This window comes from Emydura macquarii, unplaced genomic scaffold (genome assembly GCF_026122565.2).
Source record: "Emydura macquarii macquarii isolate MOO-44397 ecotype Brisbane River unplaced genomic scaffold, CSIRO-AGI_Emac_v2 contig_1790, whole genome shotgun sequence".
NCBI lineage: Eukaryota > Metazoa > Chordata > Testudines > Chelidae > Emydura > Emydura macquarii.
In genome coordinates, this window is record NW_027131927.1 from 2,195,849 (window position 1) to 2,220,263 (window position 24,415).

The 24,415-nt window shown below is 62.6% G+C and overlaps 2 protein-coding genes across 3 annotated transcripts; one reads left to right on the top strand and one right to left on the bottom strand.

The window, feature by feature from the left end:
- Window positions 1–685: 685 nt before the first annotated feature.
- TTC9B (tetratricopeptide repeat domain 9B) lies at window positions 686–5,527 on the top strand. Its single transcript, XM_067557279.1, has 3 exons — window positions 686–1,109; window positions 3,560–3,742; window positions 3,996–5,527. Exons 1-3 carry the CDS (start codon window positions 686–688, stop codon window positions 4,088–4,090), a joined length of 702 nt encoding a protein of 233 aa, XP_067413380.1. The 3' UTR covers window positions 4,091–5,527.
- Window positions 5,528–7,221: 1,694 nt separating this feature from the next.
- Window positions 7,222–20,808, bottom strand: MAP3K10 (mitogen-activated protein kinase kinase kinase 10). Of its 2 annotated transcripts, none has more exons than XM_067556599.1 (10): window positions 18,703–20,808; window positions 15,217–15,397; window positions 14,819–14,967; window positions 14,474–14,649; window positions 13,960–14,200; window positions 12,348–12,470; window positions 10,882–11,020; window positions 10,327–10,439; window positions 9,238–9,891; window positions 7,222–8,682 (listed from the first exon to the last, which is right to left on the bottom strand). In XM_067556599.1, exons 1-10 carry the CDS (start codon window positions 19,403–19,405, stop codon window positions 8,294–8,296), a joined length of 2,868 nt encoding a protein of 955 aa, XP_067412700.1. In that variant the 5' UTR covers window positions 19,406–20,808; the 3' UTR covers window positions 7,222–8,293. The 2 variants fall into 2 exon arrangements, with proteins under 2 accessions (XP_067412700.1, XP_067412699.1); XM_067556598.1 differs by having other exon boundaries at window positions 14,819–14,985.
- Window positions 20,809–24,415: the final 3,607 nt, after the last annotated feature.

Below are 24,415 nucleotides of genomic sequence, written 5' to 3' on the forward strand. Positions count from 1 at the left end.
GCTTGGCTGTAGCTGGCGGTGGCTGATGATGGCGCTGGGTCGGGTCAAGCCCTGCTTGTCTGCGCGGCGTGGTCGGGGCGAGGTCGCAGTGCGCCAGGTGCTGCACGGACGCACCGGAGGAACCAGCCCCCCACACCACGGAGTGTGAGTGACGGGTTCTGCCTGGGCGAGAGACCGGGCTGGGCTAGCAGGGACTGTGGGTCGGGAGTGAGGGGCCGTGGCAGAGCTGGGGAGAGGGAAGCGGGGGGGCGGAGGGGGGAGCACATGCACACAGGGCCCCATTGTGCAAGGTGCTGTGTAAGGCGCGCACACACACTCTCTCTCTCTCTCTCTGAGCCCTGGTGGAGCTCAAGCCGTGACTCTCAGGCGTGCAGGGAACAATTGGTCCCGTGGGGGAGGCTCTGCAGAGGGGGGAGGCACAGACTAACTCCCTGATCACACCCCGCCGCTCCCCCCACCCCCAGCTGAAAGGCGCTCCTGGCTTTTTAATACGGAGACATCTAAGGTCAGTGCTGCCGTGATGATGCAGCGGGATATTCCCACAATGCATCTGGGGAAGCTCTCTCGGTACTGTTGCTGCAGAGCCAGCTGGCGCGTCCTCCTCACCTCGCTCCCCCGCCGCAATCGCAGCCCGGCGAGGATCCCCGGCCCCCCCCTTCCCCTCCCAGCCTTCCCCGTCCACTTTATGCACAGCACACTCTTCCGGGTCGTCCAGAGGAGACAGGCTTTCCAGTCCACCCGGCATGGCTCGCTGCCTCTGAGCAGGGCCATGGAGGACAACAGCCGGAGCCAGCCATACCAGGGCTGCCCGGAGGCTGGCGGAGGGCGAGGGAGCGGGCACCAGGCCCTCGCCGAGGGGGAGATGGAGAGCAAGATCCAGAAGGCCGTGGAATTCAAGGTGGAAGGCCACCGGTGCTACAAGGAAAAGAAATTCCGAGAGGCCATCGGGAAATACCACCGAGCCCTGCTGCAGCTCAAGGGGGTGCACGGCGGGGCCGGGGGAGCCAGCCCGGAGCAGAGCCCGCTGGGCATAGGGAGATGCCCGCTGACGGAGGAGCAGCTCCGGCTGGTGGAGAGCACCGAGGTTGAGTGTTATGACAGCTTGACAGGTAGGTGCTGGCCAAAGGGTTCGGGGGGGAGGGGGGAAGAGGGGATCTGTGCGTTTGCAGCTCATTCCTTCGCCTGTCACTTAGCAAAGACCCCACACTTTGGGGGGAGACTTCAAAGGAAAGACTCTGCATCCCCTGCTGCCAGGTAGAGATGGGGCCGGGGTCTGATCTCAGCCCCTGGGTCAGTCCGGAGTCACCCCTAATGGCGATGGGGCTAGGCTGTCACTCCAGCGGAGCGGCACTAAGTGGTGTCGGCGGGTGGAGTCTCCGCTGCCTGTGTTGCTCAGTGGGGCTGGTACCCCGTGATTTCCAGCCCCCTGTACGTTGATTGACAGGTCCCAGGTGAGAGCTGCGTCTCTCGGCCCGCTCTCCTGCTGGGGTCAGTCACGAGGGCTGCGTAACCCCAGCTGAGGATCTGGGCCAGGTCACGTGGGGTCTTGTTGCCCTGCAGCCCTTCGCCCTGGCACGCCATGCAGCCTGGCACTTTGCACGAGTGTTTTGCTCGCACGTTGCACGGGTAAATGCCGGCGGGAGCGGCCCAGCTGCAGGCTCCGGATTGCTAGCTTCTCCCTGATCATGTGCAGGATGCCCCCTGCATTGCTGTCCCAGCCAACGGAGGGGGAGAGACCCCTGAGGGAAGGAGGACAGGCCTGAGTCTCCACTGCCCCCTGTGACTCGTGCAGGCTGGTGCACTGGTGCCGAGGGCAGCCCAGGGCGCAGCAGGGGCATGGGGGACGCAGGGTGCCGGTCACTGTGGTGATCAGTCCCAATGATTAGTGCACCCCAGGGAGGTCTGGGGTCTCAGTTTGCAGCTCCCGACGCCCCAGCCACGTGCTTCTGCCTGTCACTGAGTCTGGCCAGAGCAGGGAGCCCACGGTAGTCCACTTTGCCCCCAGGCTGCGGTTTGCAAAGGCTCCGTATTCCGGGTCTCAACTAGCCATAGGCAGGGACTGCTAGGTGCTACCATAATGCACCTAACATCGGCCAAGGGTATATGTGACGCCTCATGAATTGGTTATTGAGCAATTGGCCATTTATTATGGTAGCACTCAGAGACCTGCACTGAGCCCAGGGCCCCATTGGGCCTGGTGCACCATGAGAGACCATCCTTACCCCACAGAGCAACTAGTCTGAGCAGACAAAGGAAGGAAGGGAAACTGAGTCACAGAGAGACAAGGGGAAACTGAGGCACCGTGAGGAAGTGATTTGCCCAAAGTGAGCCAGGGAGTCTGTGGCAAAGCTGGGAATTGAACCCAGCTCTCCCGGGCTGTAACAAAGGATCACAGACAGGACACACACATTGTTGCGAGTGGTGTTCTCTCCTGCACTCGTAGTTAGTGAGGCGACAGTCCCTGCCCAGAGGCAGGGTCCCCATGGTGGTTTATGAAGGGCTGTTCAATCCCTGCAGAGCTCAGCGCCCCAGGGTCCTCGGCCACAGTGTGTTAGCGGGAGCCCGGGAGTGCACACCTGCATCCGTGCGGTTCTGAAATCAGGTAGAAATCTGAGACGCTGGGAAGCATCTTTGGGGGGAAGGAGGGAGGGTGATTGGATCGATTCACCTGGGGTTTTTTTTTTTGGGGGGGGGGTATTTCTGTATCAATTGTCCCCCTAAAAGAATAGAAGCTGGGTGTCGCTGCCCCCCCTCTCCCCAGTGGGCGGGCGGGCCAGAGACTAGACCCGCTAACAGCCTGGGTATGAGTTTGGAGGAAATAATTCTCCTCTCTGGTATCTACCCCACCCCTGCTCTGTCTGTCCAGCCGTCTATCCCCACTCCCCCTCGCTCTGTCTGTCCTTCCCCACACCTCTTCTCCCGTCATTGCCCATTCCCTTGTTACCAGCAGTTTGCTCCTGCTTCAGCTGTGGACGCACAGCAGCAGCCAGACCCTCCCCCCAGCCCCGAGGCTGTCCCCGGCGGGTGGGACCTGGGGTATGGATCAGTGCAGCTACACCCACGGATTAATATGACGGTAGCACACAGGGCCCCTGCGCGGCTGGCCTGGCTGTTTCTACGTGTGGTACGAGGCTCAGAGAGCGCAACTTGGGCCCGGGCCCAGCCCAGGCCACAAGAGCAAAGGGGGGCATCGCTGAGAGCCAAAGTTGTCGAGTTTCCACCTCCTCCACGGCAAGAACTTTTCCCCACATGCGGCCTGTGGAACTCCCTGCCACTAGACTGCCCCAGAGCCAAGAGCGCAGCAGTGTTCTGCCAAAGAGCAGGTGCTGATGGGACTGGCCAGAGCGTGAGCAAGCAGGGTTGCAAAACAGGGATGGCCCCTGATCCCCCATTTCTACCGAATACACCCGCCGGCCGGGGCGATGGCGTGGCCTCACCTGGGCTGATGCAGTGCACGAGGGGTAAGGAGCCGGCTCAGGTCTGGAGCGGGGTTGAGGGGGTGGGGTGGCACTTTCTCCCCCCCTCTTCCCCACTGACGGCCCCTCTGCCTCCGCCGCAGCCTGCCTGTTGCAGTCGGAGCTGGTGAATTACGAGCGGGTGCGGGAATACTGCCTGAAGGTGCTGGAGAAGCAGCGCAGTAACTTCAAAGCCACGTACCGGGCAGGCATCGCCTCCTACCACCTCGGGGACTATGACAGGGCCCTGCTCTACCTGAAGGAGGCCAAAAACCGGGAGCCTGCAGGTGAGAGGCACAGAAGCCGGGCACGGGGCGAATGCGCCCCACGCGGAGGGGCCAAAGCAAGGGTGGCTCACGGCCTGCTTCGGCCCTAGGGGGTGGTGGGTGCAGCAGGGAGTGAGGTGGGGGGCTCAGCAGGGGGCGCTCTCCCCGGCAATCCAGGGCCAGCCCCATTGCAGTGCAAGGGGGCACCGGGTGGCAGGGATGGGGTGGGGGCTCGGTGGGAATTTCACCCTGTGCCCTCTCCCTCTTTCCCCAGACACCAACGTGCTGCGGTACATCCAGCTGACGGAGCTGAAGATCCTGCGCTGCGGCCAGCGAGACCGGGATGGCTACAAGGAGCTGATTGCCTAGGGGCCAGCCCATCAGCCCCCCCTCCACACCAGGCACCGGCTCAGAGCCCCAGCTGGAGAGCGCTGTGTGCCCAGCTTTCTTCTTTAAGGCCGTTTCCTTCCCCCCTCTGAGGATGTGGCGTGGGGGGGCGGAGGGTGGAGCGGAAGGAGCCCTACACGCACAACACCCCCACTCCTCCAGGGAGAAGCTCCCCTGGCCCCCTCCCCTTGCACAGGGTCCAGTTCCAGCCCCGTCCACCCACTGGGCTGCGCAGGGGCCTGGAAGCCAGCCCCCCATTGATGGCAGTGGGGTGGGGCTGGAGTGACCCCACTCCTGGCCAATGGCAGCAGCCTTTGGACTGCTCTAGCCAGCAGTGAGGGGAGGGCAGCCCTATGTCATCCCCCCCAATTCTCGTGGGGATAAATTGACCCCCTAGTGTCCCCCCAATTTCCTGTGGGGGGCAGGTCTGTAGGATGGGGGAATGGTCCCCCCCCCCGAACACACAAGCAACCTGCCTGTTGATGGGAGCAGCCCCTGGCCTGTACCTCCCACCCTTCCTCCCCCCCCCCCCCCCATCACCCCGCCACAGTCCCTTGCCCCATAGTTGGAGGGGATCCACCTTCCCCCAGGCTTGTTATAGCAGCAGGAGGGGTGATGGGAAAAGGGGGTGTCTGTGGGATCAGAGCATCCCCCCACCTCAGTAAACTCCATGTACCCAGGGGCTTGGCAGCCCTTCATCCCTGCCAGGGGGCAGCAGGTGTGAGGCAGATCACCCCAGAGCCAGCAGCTCAGGATGGAGCCCCTTGTGTCACTGCCCCATGCCCCCGAATGCTAGTTCTGACTCCCCCTTGCCAGCTGCTGCCTCACTGGGGGGGACAGTGCCCCCCCTATGCCAAGCCCCCCTGCCCCCAAATCACACCAGGGGTGGCCTGGGCGTGAGGGGATTGTTCCTAAGAACAACCAGACGGCGTCAGACCGATGGTCCAGCCAGCCCTGGGTCCTGTCTGCCCACAGCTGCCGACACTAGCGGCTTCCAAGGAAATGAACAGAATAGCTGATCCTCGAGGTCCCCTGGCTGCCACCCTGGGGGGCTCAGCCCCACACTTGCTCCTTAGACAGGGTGCTGGGGATCCCAGAGGAGGGTGTGGTAGCTCCAGAATGCAGATGGAAGGACAAGCCTCACCCCCCCTCCCCAGCTGTGACAAAGGGACCTGCAAGAATGACTCTGCTGGGCGTGATGGGGTTCCTTGGTGGGAGGGGGTCACTGACTCAGTGGGGGTGGAGGAACTAGTGGTGGGGGGCTGAGTCAGGGCACATCCTGGGGGGGCTGCCTCATAGTCCACAGCAGACAATCTTGGATGGTGCCGGTTTTCAGGGCAGCAATTTCCTGGCAAAGTTTTTTTTTTTTAATTTTCACGCCCCCTGCCCTTGTACTGTGGATGCTATAAAAACCATATTGATTTCCTCCTGCCCCTCCCCTTTATTGCCGTTCTCCTGGGGAGGGGGCAGCTGCAGCTGGTGGAGGGGTGAGGGGGGGTGTAAAAGCCTCCTGCAGCTGCAGGGCTGGGGTGGGAAGCAAGCGTATTGTGAGAGCGCCTTGGGACGGGCTGGCCGGCTGGCTGCACCATTGACAGCATGAGGCGGGCAGACTCTCAGCTTTTAGTTAAACAACCCAGTCAGGGGCCTTGTCCCCACGGAAGCGAGTTGGAAAAGGTCCCTGAGGCCGCCTGAGTCTGCTGAGAGCCTGACAGGCCAGGGGTGACCTGCCCCATTCACGCCAAGCCCACTGCAGCTCCTAGCGGGGTCAGGCCTTCCAGTTCTTCACTTATGTCTGTGGCCTGGCCGCCCTGGCTGTCGTGTGACGTTAGCAGCTGTGACGTGCCCGCTGCGTTTCAGCCTGGTCAGGGGCTGGGAGCCAGGGCAGTCACCCCTCAGCGCTGGGGCACTGGGTTCGCTCCATGCTCAGTCCTATACTGGGAAAACTTAAAGGCCTTGAGCCGTGACCTGGGTGCCTGTGGAGCCGGGCGCTGCCTAGACACCAAGTGAGACAGTCCCTCACGGGGGGGGGGGGAGCAGCTAGCGGGGGTCTTTGTAGCCTGCATGGCTGAGTGACCTGGGGCCAGAGGATGCCCGGCCCCACGGCTGCAGGGCCAGGATGGCTGCTGAAATGAGGATAGGGCACGGACGCAGTCTGTGTTGTCAGGCAGCCGGGGGGCCTAGACACCAGGCCGCTCCCAGAGCCGGGCCTTGAACCCAGCAGTCCTGACTCCCAGCACACACACACCCCGGCCATCCACTAGCCCCCACTCTTTTCCCAGTCCGAGTCAGGACTCCTGGGTTCAGCTCTGTGAGTCCTGGCTCCCAACCCCTCCCCCACTCTAACCACTAGCTCCCACTCCCCTCCCAGAGCCAGGGATAGGACCCAGGACTCCTGGCTCCCAGCCTTTCTCCCCCCGCCCCCCCTCCCAAGCTAAGCACTAGCTGCCCCCGCAGTCCCATTGTAGCTAGTGGTGGTGCTGGCACACCTGGGAGGGAGCGAGGCTGGGGTGTGTGTGGGGAGGAAAGCTGCATTTTCCATCACTGCACAGCCTGGGGGGGGGGGGGTGATTATGCTTCCAGCCAATCAGCTGTGATGCTGTTTTCACACACTATGGTAACCATGGCAACACAGGGAGATGGGCCATGTGCAAGCCTCTGGGAGGGGAGTGGGGTCTAGTGGTTAGAGTTGGGGGGTGGGGGGAGGAGGCTAGGAGTCCCGACCCCTGGATTCTATCCTTGGCTCTTGGAGGGGGGAGGCTGGGAGCCAGGACTCCTGGGTTCTATCGCCAGCTCAGGGAGGGGTGGGAGGTCTAGTGGTTAGAGCAGGGTGAGGCTCTGGCCGGGACTCACTGGCTGGTGGGATTGCCAGGGCCCTGCCTACCACCTTGAGGCCATGGGCGGTACTGCAGCAGGCATCTGGCACAGAGGATGGGGGGGGGGAAGCAAGTGGGCAATGGTGGGAGTGCGGGGGGCAGGATGCTAGCCCGAGGGTGGAAGCTGATGTCCTGGCTGATCCTGTGGGGCCAAGCGGCACAGGTGGGTCTGTCCCACCCTGGCCTGAGCTGGCACCTGGCCCTTGGTGCAGCGCTGACCTGCCCCCAGCATGTGTGGTGTCAGCTTTTACCCGCAGGCCCTGTTCAGGATCTGGGCTGTAGCTTAGCCCATGTGCGCTGAGGCCCAGAGCACTACAGGGCCTGGCACAGGGCATGCAGGGGCAGTGCTGGGCGTTGAACCCAGGTGTCCTGCATCCCAGCCCTGCCTGTCCCTTCTGGGGGGGAGGGGAGGAGAGACAGATTTCAACTCTGGCACGCATCACTCCATCCCCACAGCCCTGCCTCGCCCCAGATCAACACTGCTGGGCTGGAGTTGTCCTGGGCAGCGTGGAGGCCAGACCCCTACCCTCCCAGGTCGCTGGACTCCTGGGGGTCCGTTCCCAGCCCTGGGAGGGGGGAATGGGTCAAGCAGGTAAAGAAGGGGAGACTAGGTCGGACAGATCCCAGAGGCAGCTACATCTCAGCACCGGGGGAGGGAATCCCTGTATAAACAGCCCCTGCTCCCCCCCACCCCACCCCAGAGGTGGCTGCATCTCAGCACCAGGTGAGGGGTCCCTGAATGCATTTGAAGTCTCAGTGGCACACACAATATCCTGCACGGAGCATTCACCTCCCTGGGACAAAGCCAGGTGAACCCAGGTATTGGAGCAGCCCCCCCGGTGGTCTCTCTACCTGAATGCCCCGTTAATGAAGGCAGACACCGTGGATGAGCACCCCCTGCTGGTTCAGAAGGGTTCTTTGTTGTTTCCCTTTTTTTGTACAAACACCACATGGAATTTAAATAGGTGGGGGGAGGGGCGTTTTCCCATTTAATCCCCATCAATAAATACATGTTCCCTCCCCTCACACTCCCTTCCCAATCCAGCTTCTTTTAGGCAGCAGATCCTCCTGGGAAGCAGCATCTCCCACAGCAGAGCCTTTGGGATTGGCCCAGCTGGTGGGTGCGGTGGGATCTCAGCCCACTGAGGCAGAAATGGGGTCAGCCTGAGGGGGAGAGTGGTGCAGGCGTAGAATGAAGAGGCTGGTCCATCCAAAAGGCCTCCCAGTGTAGGTCTGGCGCCTCATGCTGGCCATGGGGGGATACATTCATGGGAGATGCTCTTGAGTTGGGGGGGATGCTATGCCCGGGGGGTCAATGGGACATGTCGGCTCCCGGACTGTCGCTGTGCGGTGCCCCCCTGCAGAGTGGCACCGTGCTGTCCTTGCTTTGCCCCTCCATGTCTATGTCCAGCAGCGTCTGGCGGGTACTGGGGGGGTCCGGCTGCTCTCCCCCGGCTCCACCCAGCTCCCCCCCCGTCTCGCACCCGCTGCCCGGGGACGAGCGGTGAGTCCTGCCGAAGGAGACAAGTTTCCAGGGGTCGAGGCGGTGGCGGGCGGGCGAGGGGCGAGGCCGAGGCGCGAACTCCAAGGTCTTGGGGCGCTCCACGGCTGGGTCCTTCTCAAGCGGCCTGCACCGCGATGGGGGTGGGAACAGCACGGGGGGGTCCAGCAGCCGGGGGGAGTCCAGGGTCTCGTGGGAGCCTGTGGGGAAGGGGAAGCAAATAATCTAAGAAAGCCTGGGTGACAGCAGCCTATTAGCTAGGGTCCCCCGGCTCCCTCCAGCAGCCCCCCCACCCCCAACCCTTGGTCCTCTTTCGCCACACCCCCAACCCCAGCTTCTCATATAGCATTCACCCCGTCCACCGCCAGGCTCCTGCTTCCCAGACACCCCCCCTCCACTAGGCCCTCTGTGAGGACCAGGGAGCCAGGACTCCTGGGTTCAATCCCTAGCTCTGGCAGGGGAGTGGGGCCTAGTGGGTTAGAGTGGGGAGACATGAGAAATGAGGGTCCCAGGGACCACGGAGAACCACAGGGGCCAGGAAGTGGGAGCTGGGGACCCTGACAGGGTGGTGGGCTGGGGCTGGGAGATGCGGGGGGGGGGAGGGTCAGGGAAGAGATGGGGGGTGTCAGGGAGTGGGTTGGGGATGGGGGGGCAGGGACAGGATGTGGGGGGGGGCACAGAGGTGGACAACACCTGCATTACTCTGTGCCAGGCGAACGGTTTCAGGGGGAGGGGGGTCGGCGCCGTTCACTCACCCGCACTGGGTGTCCGTGTGCCCGGTGCTCCCTGCTGGCTGTGGGCGACCTGGCGCAGGGCCCCGTCCGAGGGCGTGCGCCGGTGCCCGCGGTTCACAGCCCGGGCAGCTGTCACGTGGGTGGGCGTCAGCGACTGGCGCGGGTCCTTCTTGAAGCTCTCGGCCTTGAGGTCCACCAGGGGGTTGTGGGTGAGTGGGGCACCGGGGGGCGAGTCCGGGGGGCAGGGGGCTTCGTAGGTGGCCGGCTCCTCGCCCTCGGAGGGCAGCAGCGACTTGGTGGAGTTGCAGTCGGAGAGGGAGGAGAGGGAGAGCAGTGTGACGGAGCTGGGGGGCCCCTCGTCCCGCTGGGGGGCCCCGCTCCGCGGGAAGCGCCCCCCCCGGGTGAACAGCCCCCCCTCCTTCCGTCCACCCTCCTCGAGGGCCGCCTGCTCCCGGCCCAGCTCCAGCAGGTCACTGCCAAGCGCCATCGAGGCCAGGATGGACGCACAGCCCAGCAGGGCCAGCTCGCTGCGCTTGTGTTGGCCGGCCCGCCGAGAGCCCTCGGCGCCAGGGGGCGGCTCCTCTGCAGGCCAGGTGGCTTGGTCCTCACCCCCCAGCAGGGGGAGAGGCGGGCAGGGCGAGTGGGGGGTGCTGCCCTCCACCTCCGCATACTCCTCTGGGGGGGGAGAGAGACAGACAGACAGACGAGGTATCAGCTCCAGGCAGCACGGAAACCCCCTCCCATCCCCTGCTCCTCCCAAGCATGCCAGGCCCCACAACCTCTTGAAGCCCCCTTTCTTCTGGGGACAGACAGACAGACAGACAGTGCCGGGGGGCACGGCAGCCCACCTCCAATCCATGGGACTGTTGGGCTGGGCCACCACCCCCCCACCTCCCTGCTACAGGGCCTCTGGGATCCCACGTATGGGGGGCAATCGGGCTCCGAGCCCTGAATCCTCTAAACCAGCCAGGCTCCCGGGTGCTGGGGGGTGCGGGGGCAGCTAACGTGGCCCCTTGCCCAACCGCTGCTCCTCCTGCCAGGACATGCCCCCCCACTTCTCCCTCTCGGGGCTTGGGTCCCGTCCCCCCCGTAGCTGCAGGCTGCACATACCCATCTCTGTCAGGCTGGCGAACCCCACTGAGATGGGGGCGTGTTTGGGGGACTTGCCCAGGTTGGGGGCGCTGGACGACCACTGCTTGCTGCCCTCGCCCAGAGCCTTCAGCCTGCGGCAGAGAGAACCCGGTGAGACAACTGCGGAGCTGGGCACCCCTCGCCCCAGCCTGCCAGGGTCCCTCACTCCTGACTTGCAGCCCCCCTAAATCCCAGCCCTGGCTTTCTCCCTACCCCAGCTCTGCCGGTGCCCCTCACTCCCAACCCACAGCTCCTTGCTAGCCCAGCCCTGGGTTCCCTCCCCACATCTACTCTGCCGGTGCCCCTCAATCCCGACCTGCAGCCCCTGCTACCCAAGCCCTGGCTCCCTCCCCACCCCAGCTCTGCCAGTGCCCCTCATTCCTGATCTGCAACTTCCTGCTGTCCCAGCCCAGCGCATGTGGACATGCAGCTACCGCACTGGGCCCAGAACCCACATCCAAGCTCTGCCCCAAACCCCCTGAACTTGGGAGCCCCAGGGGGTTCCCCACTGGGTGTGGCCCCCCAACCCCGTACCGCTCCTCCCCGCCGAGCCGCTCCTTCTGCAGCGTGGAGCTGGGCCCCCATGTGCGTCCCTTCTTCTTGTTCCCCACCAGTTCATCCTTCTTCAGCCCCGCGCTGCGGCCCCACGTCTGGCTGCCGTCCACGGGAGTGACTGCAAAAAGGAGGGGTCAGACCGCAACAACCAGAGGTCTGGCCCAGCCTCCCACATCACGGATCATTGGGGAGCAGGGAGGGGGGCCCAATTCGGGGCTCAGCGCTCCTCCCAGTAGGAGGTATGGACTGGGGGGGGAGGGAGAGATGGCTGGGGGGGCTGTAACGAGGAGGCATGGCCTCCCTCTGAGATGGACAGGGAGGAACCACCAGCGGCTCCTGGTGGGCGGAGCCAGGATGGCCCCACCCAGCAAAAGCAGAGGGGCGGGACAGGAAGTATAAAAGGTAGGCCCTGGGCTGCATACCCAGCTCAGTTCAGTTGGGCTAGAGCTGCTAAGAGAGATGGGTGGCTTCTGGCTAAGCCGTAACCTGCTAGCAACCCTGATGGTGCCTGGGACTGTCAGAGCTGCTGGGGCTATTGCTTGCGGTGTGCCCTGGGAGATGGAGGATGACCCACCACCCAGGTACACCTTACGGAGTGTGTGGGAAGTAGCCCAGGGAAGCTAGACAATAGTCTGGCTGTGGTGTTGCCTGAAACCAGGTCAGTGTGGTTTGACTGGATGCCTGCTGGCCCGGTGGTGGAACCATCTGCAACTGTTAGCCCACTGGGCTGGGACCTGTGTCAAGCTACCCCTGCTGCTAACCCCACCCCTGGACTATTTGGAGCTCTGACCTGCCTGTGGGCCAGAGGCTGCCCCTATTCCCCTAGGCAGGTTGCCTTTTGAGGTATGTGACCATGGGAGAGCATAGCCTCCCTCTGAGATGGCTGGGGGGGGGGAAGCTATACACCCCCTACAGGGGCCCCCTGGGTCACAGCCCCAGCAGGGAGCCCTGGTTCATAATGCCAGTTCTTGGTTCTGGTCCTGATTCCTGTAGCCGGGGGAGAAGCTACAACCATTCCCTGGCCTTGGGGCACTGGGCTGAGCAGGGACCAGCCCCATGGGGTGCCTGGACCTGAGATCTGGTGGGCAGGAGAGAGACCTGGCAGGGGGAGGAGGAGCGATGGCAGAGGTGGGGGGAGGGGTGGAGAGTGTGTGGCACTGGGGTATTCACACGGCTGGCTTGCAGGTAGCAGCTGGAGGGGGTGATGGGAGGCTCTGAGAAGGGGGTGCAGTAGAAGGGCTGATGCCTGATCAATGCTGGCGATGGGGCTTCTGCACAGGATGGGGACACAACAGCAACAAATCACACAGGGGTGCTCACAGACAAGAGTATGACTGTTTGAGGGGCCCACAGGCCACAGGGGGGGGCCTGCTGTGCTACTGGGGTTCATGGCAGGTGGCCTGCAGGCAGGGGGTGGGAGGCAATGAGGGTGATGGGGTACTCACGGCGGATGGCCCGCAGGCGGGGGATGATGATGGGGCTTGCGGGGGGGCTGGTGCCATTGGCCCCTGGGCCTTTCCGCTTGTCCAGGGTGGGTGATGCCTGCACCGTAATCTTGTGCTCGAAGCCTGGGGGAGAGAGAGCGCCAGGGTCAGCCCCAGCCCCTCACAGCCACCTCCTCCCCCTCCCCTCCCAGGCAGCAGTTAGAGCTGTGGGCATCCTGCACTACTGCAGATCCCTCTAAGCAGATTTCAGGGGCCCCATAACTCCTGGCAGACTGATGTAGTTACTGTGATGCAGGGAGGGGGTGTGTGTGAGGGTGGGGGGAGGAGCTATGGGGCATACAGGGCAGTTATAGGAGTGTACTGGGGGGGATCAGTGGCTGTAGATGAAGTTGAGATAACAGGGCCTATGAATTTACCCAAGATCCTCTCTGTTGGAGGAGAGTGAACAAAGGTTGGTGAATGGTCCCAATGCTCCATTACGTGAAACGGTCTTAACAAAGATAAGTGCCTGCCTGGGAGTGAGTTCAGCCCAAATAGGTGACTGAGCCCGTCCAAGGCAAGGTGATGACTGTACTGGTAACAAGAGAAGCAGAAAACAAGGAACCAAATATGTGTGTTGGGAATTGGGTCTAATGGTGGACAAACAGCTGAGGCTGGATTATTCTACCTGTTGCTGGTTAGGGGCCCGGAAGAGATGCAGGGGCAAAACACAAGAGCTTCTATGCTCTGTGTGGCTGTAGTGGGAGGATTGTTGCTCTGATGCCAGCCCCTGGCTCTCACTGCCCAGCACCCCTGTCTGCTGGATCCAGGTGAGATCCCAAAGAGATTGGGGAGACAAGGGCCTGGCCAGTTCTGCTGGCCTGAGCAGGAACTGTGCAGGAGAGGGACCTGACCATGCCAGCCAGTTGGCGTCCCTGAGCAGGCAGGTGATCAGAGGTCTGGAGCAACAGCTGGCATGGCTGACCCACCCCCCCAGAATGTCCATCCGTGGCTGAGCTGCCCTGGCTCCTGAGATCAGTTAAAGCCCCCTCTCTCCTCTCCCCCTGTATCTGCGGTGTCCATGGCAGGACAGTGTTTACACTGGCTGCAGGGGCGTAGCTGGGCTGGTGCCGGGATGTTAGAGACAAGCAGACAGGAGATGTTGGGAGCGGAGCTTGCCCATTTGTCTCTTGCCAACAGGAGCAGATTCCATCCCCTCGCCCATCTCTGTCATCCCCAATTTGAAACTGAATGATAGAACTACCCACCCCCACCCCGCACCCCACATTGTCTCTCACTGAGTCTGACTTTCATCAGCATTTGCTTTCCCCAGCATGGCCTTCACAGGGTTTTTTTTAGGGTTTTTTGCACAAGCCCTCAACTCCACTTCTGCTCCTGCCCCCTGCAGACCCCCACCCGCAGGTGGTTCTAGCAGGACTTTCCTGAGCTTGGGAGGGAGGGGGGGATGTTGTGGGGTGTTTGCCATGGCACTGAGCTGGCTGCAGCCTCTCCATCGAACCCCAGGCCTTGTTCAATGCTGGTTGCTGCGGGATAGAGCCTGGGCCACATTAACACCTTTGGCCCAGAGAGTCCATCGAAATCAGTACAGTGTGGGCCGGCGGGGTGGAGGTACCTGAGGGCAGGCTGATGCGGTTCCCATCCCGCAGCTTGAGACGGCTGCGTTTGAAGTGGCCTTTGCGGCCCTTGACGCGGGGTCGCTCCTGGCGCAGCTGGTCCATGATGAGGTGCAGCTCCCGCTGCACGATGTCGATCTCGCGGGCCGCCAGCTCCTGCTCGCGGCGCCGCAGCTCCTCCTCCTGCGTCTTCTGCTCCTGGGCTGCCCGCAGCAGCTCCTCCTCCCGGCTCCGCAGCTCCTGAGTCACGGGGGGAGAGGGCACAGATGTGGGGTGCAGGCAGGCACCTGGGGGAGGAGGGGAAAGGCCGTGGGGCGTGGGCATCACTGAGGAGGGGCGGGTCAGCAACCACAGTCCCTGCCTGCATCCTCAGTAACAAGTGTGGCTGAGTGGGGCTGGCTCATGACTGCTGATCCCTGGGGAGGGGGGCTGTGCCATCCATGGGTGATATGGGGATCCCAGGAGCAATGGGGGGCTGGGTTTTGGGGGGGTGGGGCCCAGGGTCCTACTGACCTTTTCCTTAGTGCGCAGCTCACTGAACATGCCCTGGATCTCCAGCTTCCAGTCGTCCTGCAGCGAGTGGAAGGAGTCGAGGGCCATGGAGAACATGGCTGAGCGCTCGATGGCCTCCAGGTGTCCCACGATGCTGCCGAAGGGTGGCCGTGCATGGGGATCGGGAGCCCAGCACGCTGAGGGAGAGAGGTCAGCCAGGCCCAGGGTCACCATCTCCTGCAGGGAGCCCCCAGGACCTCCCAGAGCCTGCACCCCCACCCAGAGCCCTCCATCCTTTATGGAGCCCCCAGGGACACTCCCAAAGCCCCTTCCTCCCACTTAGAGCCCCTCCCCTCCAGCACTCACCCTCCAGCAGGCGGGCGAAGGGCTCAGGGCAGGTGGAAGGGATGGGCAGAGTCAGCTTGTTCATGGCCACCCCGTAGGCCACAGCCAGCACGTCGATCTCCCGGTACGGCACCTCCCCAGTCAGCAGCTCCCACAGCAGCACCCCGAAACTGCAGCACAGGGACAAGCTGGGATGTGGGGGGGGGAGCAGAGCATGGACCCAGGAGCTGGGGTGACTCTCCCCACCCTCCTGCAACCCCCCCCCCCCCGGATCACACCCCCTCCCTCACTCCCAGCCCCTTGAGATCCCACCTTCCTCACTGATCCCCCCCCTTCCACTTGGGGCTACCATCCTGTGGGCCCCAGCTCTGCCACCCTCTCCTCCCCAACACCCTCAACCCCACCGCCCCCCCTGGCACCTCCAGACATCGCTGCTCTTGGAGAAGAGTGACAGCCGGATGACTTCCGGTGCCATCCAGGCATAGGTGCCTGCCGCACTCATCTTGGTCGTCTTCTGCCACTCGCGGGCCAACCCGAAGTCGGTGATCTTCAGTGTGCAGCTGCCCAGTTCCTCATTCTCCATCTTCTCCAGGATCAGAACTGGGGGACAGGAGAGGCAGGGCTGGGGGAGGGGAGGCACCGGGGGCAAAGGGAGGGGACAGGACCTGACCCTGGGTACCTGATCAGCCACCCCAGCGTGGAGAGGCTGTGATACCATCTGCCAGGCAGCCATGCCTCTTGGTCACCCCTCCATCTAGTTGGGGGGGGGTCTGAGCCCCCCATTGGTGCACCCCAGATGAGGCTGGGACCCAGGCCACAGGATGGGGGAGGGTGTGCACCACAGCTCGTGCCTCCCGGTAGTGTCCATGCAGCCCCTGCTCAGGCTTGGCGCCATGCGGTACAGGCATGCCCCCTGCTTGCTGGCCCATGGGGCTCAGCCCTGGCCAGAATCTGTTTGTGGGGGGAGGAGCATCAAGCTGGGGGGGTGAAAGGGCCCTCCTTTCTTCCCCTCCCCCCAAATGGGCCTTGTGGCAGGAATGGGTGAGCTCCCCCGGTACCCCCTTACAGGGACCCCAGGGACCTGGACCCATCTGCCCTCAACCTCCCTGTTGGGGCTGCAGGGGTTAGTTGCTGCCAGGCCGGGCTGACTTCCCCTGTGCTCTGGATTTACATGTCTGCCAGAGGCCCCATTCCCAGGGAGAGCCCTTGGCATAGTCCTGCCCCCAGAGCTGGAGGGGGCAGTGATCCTGGCTGATAGCATCGGTCCCAGGGAAGGGTCCAGCCTGGAGTCAACCCCTCTGCCTGGAGAGGGTCTGTGAGATCCCCAGATGGGGGCTCTGGGCCGGAGAGGTTAGTGCCAGGTACATGGTACCCACAGCTCAAAGTGGGTGCCTGGGCAAGCTGCTGCCAGACAGGACCTTAGGGCTGCTCCTCACATGATCTTCCTAGCGGTGAGGAGCAGCCGCCTCTGGGGTGGGGCACTGGGGCTCTTTATATAGGGACCCCTCCTCTGGCGCTGGGATGCAACCGCCTCTGGGGTGGGGCACTAGGACTGTTTAGGACTCTGAGCCCACAGAACCTAAGGGCTTGTCTATGCTTACCTCGGAGATTCGGCGGCAGTCGACCAGAGTTATGCAAGTTTTTTGCATCGTTTGCATAACTCCCATCGACTTCTGTGCTTCTGTTCTGCGCTCTGTCTTCAATGCACTGGGCTGACGGGAACTGCGTTCCCGTCGATGCAGCTCTACGCCACTTGAGGAGGTGGTCTTAATACAGCGATTTCTGGATCGACTGAGCGGGTCTTCACTGACTGCTCAGTCGATTCAGATAAGTCGATCTGACGGTGGTGAATTTGCCGCTGTCGGTCAAGACATAGACTAAGACAGGACCTGAGCAAGGATTCTGAAAGTCTGTCATGAGATGGAGGTAAAATAATGGTGGGGGGGAATTGATTCCTCAGTTCAAAGTGCTATATCCAAGGAAACTCTTCTCGCACAGCTGGGTTGTGTGCAGCCGGTCAGTGTTATGTCCGACAGCAAATTAGCAACACAATGTGTCTGGAAATGTGGGTAATGTAAGATGTTGTGTGTGCTGGTGTAGTTGCTTCTCTGAGGCAACAGCTGAGATCCGGCCACCTTTGAGGTGGGGCAAGGGAACCGTTTATACAGGGACCCCTTGCCCAGAGTGGAGATGCAGCCATCTCTGGGGTGTGGTGCAGGGACTGGTTATACAGGGATCCCTCCCCCAGGGCTGAGACACAGCCTGTGTGGGTTAAACTTGTCTCTAGAGAGTTGCCCACCACCCGCTGTGACACTTAGAATTGGCTGAGCCCCACCTATGGGGGGGGGGGTCTCTTCCAGACATGACCCATGGGGGATGGTGACTCCTGGCACCCCCAGCCCCACTGGGTCATGGCTGGAACTTGGAGCCCTCTGCACCCCAGGGTCCTGCAGCACCTTACAAAGATATCTGCCCTATTTTACAGGGGGGGAAACTGAGGCACAGAGAAGGGGCTTGTCTAAAGGCACCTAGTGGGTCAGTGACAGATTGAAGAAAAGAACCGAAGAGGGCTGGCTCCTAGCCCCCCCGCTCTAACTGCTAGACCCCACTCCCCTCCCCCAGCTAGGGATAGAACCCAGCAGTCCTGGCTCCCAGCTCCTTTCTCTGTCCATGCATTTGCTGCCCCACGTGCCCGAGAGCCATGGCTGCTCCCTTGCCTAGGCACCTGGAGTAACCAACACCTAGTACCTGCTCCCCCTGGCCGAGGTCAGTTTCAGTTGAGGGCCCCCCAGTGTTGCAGTAACAATGAGACTTGGCAGGAAGGGGAAGCATCAGCGGGGGGGCGGGGTGTATTTTTTGCCTTGGGTGAGGGGGTTGGCATCATTCTGTGGTCCCAAAAGCTGCCATCCCTTGGGTTCCTACGGGCAGCTGGGGAGTGAAGTCCAGTGGACCACAAGCGGGACGCACCCCCTCCTCAGGCACCCAGCTCCCCCCAGCACGGCCCCCCTGGGGACCTGAACCCACCTCAGCACAATCCCCCAACCCTGAAACACGCCTGCCTCCATGGGGAAGTGCCTGGCTGAGAGGGGCCATGTGGCCAGCGCCTGCCCCCCAGGCCCACACCAAGGTAACGGGGCTGGGTGGTTAAAGTCTTTTGTCCAGCAGCCTCCACTAAGCAGTGCGGGTTAGCAAGGCCCTGGGCAGGGAGGAGCCGAGCAGGGGCATTGCCAGGACACCCAGGGAGATATTGGGCCTGTGGGGCTCCAAACTGAGCTGTGCTTCCCATCGCCATCCCTGGGCCCCACTGACCGCACCTGGGAATCCCCGTGCCTGCCCAGCCCTTCCTTCCCCGGTGTCACCATGGGAGGCAGGCCGCCAGGGCTCTGTGCCCATGCAGACACCCCATGCTCCAGGGCAGAAAGCCAGATGCTCCACACAGGTGCCCGTGGTGATGGGCACAGGCCCGGCAGAATGCATCCCAGGGGCTGGAGGGGGGAAGCAGGGCAGGGTCAAGCAAGGAGTCGGTGTCCAGGGGCTGTGGGGAGTGGAGTGGGGCAGAGAACTGGGGCTTGGGGTTGGGGCATAGCTGCCTCCGTTGCCCATGAACCTCTGTTAGAGAGATGGACTGCATGCTCTGGGGAATGGGACACGGGGCTTTCCCTAGGATGCCAGCCCCATCCTGGTACACGCGCTTTCCTGCCAGTAGCTGTTCAATGTCCCCCATGTGAAGCGAGTTTGTCAGGTTTCAGTCTGGCTCCCAGCTGTGCCGCTCCCCACCTCCGAGGCCCCCACCCCCCATAGAGGAGTCAGTGTGTGGGGACTGCCAGTTGGGCCCCTGGTCCCGGTGGGTCCCCCCCCCCCCCAGCTCTCCAGGATGCCCCTTCGCCCTGTGGCGCGGCACTCACTGTTGATGGATTTCAGGTCACGGTGGATGATGGGCACCACGGCTTCGTTGTGCAGGTAGTTCATGCCGTGGGCTATCTGCACGGCCCAGTTCACCAGCACGTGGGGCGGCACCTTCCTGCCGGCCAGCACCCGGTTGAGCGCACCGCCCCGGGCGTACTCCATCACCAGGCACAGGTTGGGGGGGCTGAGGCAGACGGCCTTGAGGGCGATGATGTTGGGGTGGCGCAGCATGCAGAACAGCCGAGCCTCCTGCCGGACGTTCTCGGCCGTCACGCCGATGTCCTCGTCGGGGTCCTGGCGCGCTGCCTTCACCGCCACCTCCTCCCCTCGCCACATGCCCTTGTAGACCTTGCCGAAGCCCCCCACCCCGATGATCTCGTCCAGCAGCAGCTCGTGGAAGGAGATCTCCAGCGGCAGAGGGTAGGGGCCGTACTTGGGCTCGCTGGCGACGTAGTTACAAGGGAAGATGCCCACCTTGTCCTTGATCTTCCCTGTCCACCAGCCCTCGTCTCCGGACACAGTGGAGTCCTGGGAGAGCACCTCCACCAGGTCGCCGCGGCGCAGCGTCAGTTCCTCCTCGGCCGCTGCCTCATAGTCGAAGACGGCTGTCCAGAAGGGGTTGGTTTTGTGGTTCCATCCACCGCTGTCCTCTGCCCCATCCCCAGCCTCCTCGCCCAGCAGTGCCTTGTGCCCTGCCTCCATCCTGGGCAGACTGCAGCGACGGCCGGCCTAGATCGCTGAGTGCCGCTGGAACATAATCCCCTGCTCTGAGCTGGGACAGCCGGGTGCCTTCACTGGCATAGGGACAGGCCCCCGGCGCTTGCCCCAACCGCCACGGTAACATCCAGAGCTCCTGACAAGTCACCCTCTCAGCTGCAGCCTGGCACGCGTGGTCTGCAGGTGGGTCGCCCTATGGACTAAGCCCTGCAGCGCCACAGCACAGCTGAGGGCAGGGCCTTCCCCGGGCTGGCGATCCCAACCTCCTAGGAGCCTGGAGGGGGACTCCCGGTGTTCCTCAGTAGCTCTTTCCTTTGAAGCAAGGGGCTAGCACATCCAGCCTTCGCATCACTGGGCCCCGGCTCTGCCTGGCCACAGCGTTGAGCATTGGCTGCAGATTTGCTCAGAAGAAAGAGGTCATTATGCTTTCTGCGAGGACAGACAAATAGCCGAGGAGCCGCCCCGTGCAGGCAGAGAGCGAGGGCCCGGGGCCCAGTGCCATGGCTCTAAAGCAGCTGCCCGACTCCGCCGAGGGCCAGATCGGAGCCTTGTCTCTCCCCGGCTTGGGTCCGGCTCTGCAATGCTGGAGGCACCGACCCACCCGCGGGTGTGTGCAGTGGGTGACTCAGTGCCCAGGGAGGGCAGGGCACGAGGACTCCAGCCTTTGAGGTGGCAGCACGGGCTGGCACCGTTCACCCGTATGTCACCGGCTAAGGACCCGGGCGACCCACTGGCTGCAGCAGGGAGCTCCCTGGGGCTGGGACACATCCACTTCCTGCATCCGAGCGGCTGGCAGAGCCGGGCCAGCCTCCTCACCTGTTACTGGCTGGCTCTGTGGGAAGGTGCACTCAGCAGCCTCCGGGCTGGGTCTCCGGCTGATTCTGCCCGGGCAGCAGGCAGGGCACAGGGGCACCCCAGGCAGGACTTTGGCGGGGGGGGGAGTTGGCTGGCGTTTGAATGGGATCCAGGCCGGCAGATCTGCAAGGCTGGGGTGGGGGGGGGGGGCCGAGCCCAGCTCAGCTGTTCCCGCGGAGAGCCGCTCTCATGCCCGCTGCCTCCTCGACGCACAGAGGGGCTCTCTCCCGGGCCGCCGGTCCTGCAGCGGGGGGGCGAGACCCCCGTTCATCTTCCTCTGCGGCAGCCGGGGGGGGGTGGGTCACCCCCCCTTTTTATCCTCCAGCTGCTCTGCGGCTGCCCAGGGCTGGCACCGCCTCCCCCCACCCGCGGAATTGCAGCCACTCACCCAGCCGGAGATCGGGGCTGTGTCTGAGGGTGCGGGGGGGTGGGTCCTGGCCGGGGGAACTCAGCCCCCCCTTTCAGTGCATCTCCCCCCTTCGGGCAACTCCCCCCTGCGCGGCTATTTGGCTCATTCTAATGGTGCCCGTCCATTGCCTCTGCCGGGGCTGTCAGCTGGTCTCCGGGCCTCCAGGGACTAGATGTGCAGCCCCGGTGCAGGCTGGGACTTGTAGTTCCCAGGGCTCTGCTGGGCTCTCTTTATTTGTCCCCAGGTGATGCGGGGGAGGATGCTTGGGATGCCCACCACTGCATCCGTGCAGCAAGCAACTGGCATCTCGGCCACGGCCGCAGCCGGTGGGTGGAGAAGCTGGGCCAGGTGGGACATGCTCCCCTGTTCTGAGCTGGGATGGCTGGGTGTCTTCCCTGGCACGGGGACTGGCCCTCGCCCCAAGCGCTATGCAGCATCCAGAGCTCCCAGCGCAGCGCATCGCATCCTTGGCTGCGGCCCGGCGTGCGTGGGCCACAGACGGGTCGCGCTACAGACTAAGCGCCGCACCGCAATGGCACAGCTGAGGACCGGGCCTTCCCCAGAGCCCTGAGGGATCGTGTTTTTAAGCTTTTTTTCCCCCCCCCTTGCCATCATGAAGGGCAGGATTATTGTTATGATTTTAAAGGAGAGCGGTGAGGCCGCTGTGATGCCATGGCTCCGGGAGGCGGCTCTAGGGAAACGCCAGATGTCACGAGAGTCGGGATAAAATCGAGAGAGCCGGCAAGCGTGCGAGGTCGGAGCCATCGCAGGTAATGCCAGACTCCTACCAGCGGGCGCCTGCCCAAGCAGGCCGTCAGCCACAAAGCGCAAGCCATGTAGTATCTTACACTTATATCTGAGGCACACAGGTTTGATTGAGTCAGCCCCAGAACTGGAAATGAACCACTGGTAAACAGCTGTCACATCCCACCGCAGAGAGGGTTGCATCTTGGTGCTGGGTGAGCCATCCCCATGCAGAGTTTCTGGGTGGCTGTTACACACCAGCTATGTTCCACCCCCAGACGTGGCTGCATCTCAGTGCTGGGCAAGTGATCCGTATTTAAACAGCTGCTGCACCCCAACTCAGAGGCAGCTGCATTTCAGCCCTAGGTAAGTGCACCTATGTAGTGGCACTGAGCAGCAGTTGAACAGCTGCCATGTTCCACCCCAGAGGTGGCTGCATTGCAGTGGTTGAGAAAAGTGCTGTGTATTGCTTAATCTTGAAAGTTATTACTTATTATGGGCATCATGGTAGCACCTAGAGATCCCGACTGAGATAGGGGGCCCCTGTTGTGCTGTACGCTACACAGGGTGAGAGACAGTCCCAGCCCTGAATAGTTCAGTGCTTTGAGATCCTGCGTGCTAGAGAAATATGAGTCCCTGGCAGATTTTCTGGCTTCTTAGCAACAACGAGGCAGAGCAACGTGATGATTATGGGATTATTGTTCTCAGGACACGGAGGCTGCTGCAGTCACAAGCAGTTCAGCGCTGGAGAGTTCAGATGAGCATCCCGTGTCCCGTCATCCTGCCCCCAATCTGTTCCCAGCCCATGTGCGATAGAGCTCGTTACCCTGCTGCCTTCTGGCCCCACATCTCCCTAGCCCCCAGGTGGTGCTGTGTGCTCTCCCGAGGCGCTCTGGAAAATGTAGTCCCAAGGCAAAGTACATAGCCACCCAGGTACTGAGCCAGACAGGCCTAGAGAAAAGCAGATGATGTTGCGGGGCGGCTGGGGGAAGGGGGCAGAGTTCTCCTGGGGCTTGTCCAGAGGAAGCAGACAATGGGCACGCTGTAGCAGAGGTGCTGCATGGGCAACAAGGTCCATCAGCTCCTGCTAGGGCAGGTCACTGTGCTGCTATTCTCCAGGATGGCAGTTCTGATTTCAGCAGGTGCCATGACCCTGGGCAGAGCATCAGCTGGACAGGGAAGGCTGGCAGTGTGGGCAGGACGGTGGGCTGGAACCCAGGCGATCTGGGGTCGGTTTCCAGCTCTGCTATGGCCTCCCTGGGGGCCAGGGATCCACTATGGTCATGTGAGTTACAGTCGCATTGTATGGCCCCGACGGAGAGCGGGGCTCCCCACTGGGCCAGGTGCCACGCAGAGAGACAGCCCTTGGCCCAGAGAGGGGGGACGAGGCCCAGGGGAAAGGAGCTGTCCAGGGTCACACAGGCATCAATGGCAGAACCAGGGGTAGAACTTGGCTCCCAGATCCTCCCCTTGTTCCCTGTGGTGACTCTTTGAGGCAGGGCCTGGACCCCCTGCTGTGTTTGGGCAGCGCCTGGCACAACGGGCCTTGATCCTAGTTGAGGGCTACCATAACAACCTACTAATATGTGCCACTGGTGCCTTGGAGGGGTGGAGGGAGCTCAGCCTCACTGCCAGAGCTGCCCCCCCCCCTGCCCTGGGGTGGGAGGTTTTTGTTGCATGGGCACCCAGGATGGGTCACTGCGGGGGCCGCGAGCGCATGGCAGGCAGGAGTGACTCTGAGCCATCTCTGGCCAGGTGCCACCCTGCACGGCTCCTCCTACCCAACCCCCTCTGGCTGTTTCCCTTTCAGCCACCGCCCATGGCAAACCAGCCCAACAGGTCTGGCCGCCAGCAGCCGGCGCCAGCCAGCTGGGTCCTGAGGCTGCTCCCAGCTGCGGAGGTGGGAGGGCAGCCACTAGCTGCGGGTGGGGATAGCGAGGGGAGCCCGACCTCAGCAACAGAGGAGGTCTGGGGACAGAGGGACAGACAAAGGGGAGCCCAGACAGACACAGCATGGTTTGGGCCAGGGAAGGAATCCGCTTCCTGCCCGTGGGCTCCAGAGGCCTTGCTCCAGCTGCCACCCAGGGGGAATGGCCATGCTGAGCCGTCGTGGGGGGCTGTCAATGAGACCTTGGGGGGATCAGTGCTGAGTTGTGTGTGCGGCCGGCACGGGGCCCTGGACGCAGCCCTGTCTCAGTGCCTCTGGCTTCTCCAACTCAGCAGAGATGGGTGGATTTAGAAGAGCAGTGGAAATAAATTGGCAAGAGAAGGGGCAGTGGAGACATCCACCAGCCCAGAGCCAGCGATCCAGCCTCAATATTCAAAGAAGGATCCAGGAAGAAAATTCTTCTGTCTACCCATCCTTCCCTACCAGAATCCATCCGTCCTTTCATCCACCCCTTCACCCAGCCACAATACCCTTCCTGCTTTCTTTCCTTCCACCCAGCTTCAGTATCCCTTTCCAGCCATCTGTTTCTGCCTCTGTCTCTCTCTAGGCACTGCCAGCCACATGGCTATGGTACCAAAACCCACCAGAGAGGGGTGCTGTTGGTGCCACAGAGACACCCCCCCCCACCCCAATTCATTGCTGCAGGGAGCACCTGATCCACTTGGGCAGGGCTGGTGGGTAATGTACTTATCTAAAATGAGATTCAAACAGCAGCAGTGTCTCCTGGGGCCACCGGCTTTATTACAGACTCCACTCCAAACACAGGGGGTGAGAGGGCTCCACTGGGCAGCTGGAGCTGGCCCTCCAGGCACAGGATCAGGGCCACACACTATAAGTCTCTCTGGTACTGCCACTGCTGGGATGGCACCGTTCCCAGCACTGGGACGACCCTGCCTGCGAGCTCTGGGAAGATGGAGCCAGTAGCTCATGGCGCATGAGCTGGTCCCGTTGGCAAGAAGGGCTCTGCCGTGGTATGGCAGCAGTCAAAGCCCTGCCTGTCTGCAGGGGCGATTGCCTGCTCATCCCACCCCCAAGTGCA

Coding starts and splice junctions, on each gene's coding strand:
- TTC9B (XM_067557279.1), top strand. CDS start 686: ATGCACAGCACACTCTTCCGGGTCGTCCAGAGGAGACAGGCTTTCCAG. Junction 1,110..3,559: donor GTGTTATGACAGCTTGACAG/GTAGGTGCTGGC, acceptor CCTCCGCCGCAG/CCTGCCTGTTGCAGTCGGAG. Junction 3,743..3,995: donor CAAAAACCGGGAGCCTGCAG/GTGAGAGGCACA, acceptor CTCTTTCCCCAG/ACACCAACGTGCTGCGGTAC.
- MAP3K10 (XM_067556598.1), bottom strand. CDS start 19,405: ATGGAGGCAGGGCACAAGGCACTGCTGGGCGAGGAGGCTGGGGATGGG. Junction 14,201..14,473: donor AGCTGCGCACTAAGGAAAAG/GTCAGTAGGACC, acceptor CCCGTGACTCAG/GAGCTGCGGAGCCGGGAGGA. Junction 12,471..13,959: donor CCGCATCAGCCTGCCCTCAG/GTACCTCCACCC, acceptor TCTCTCCCCCAG/GCTTCGAGCACAAGATTACG.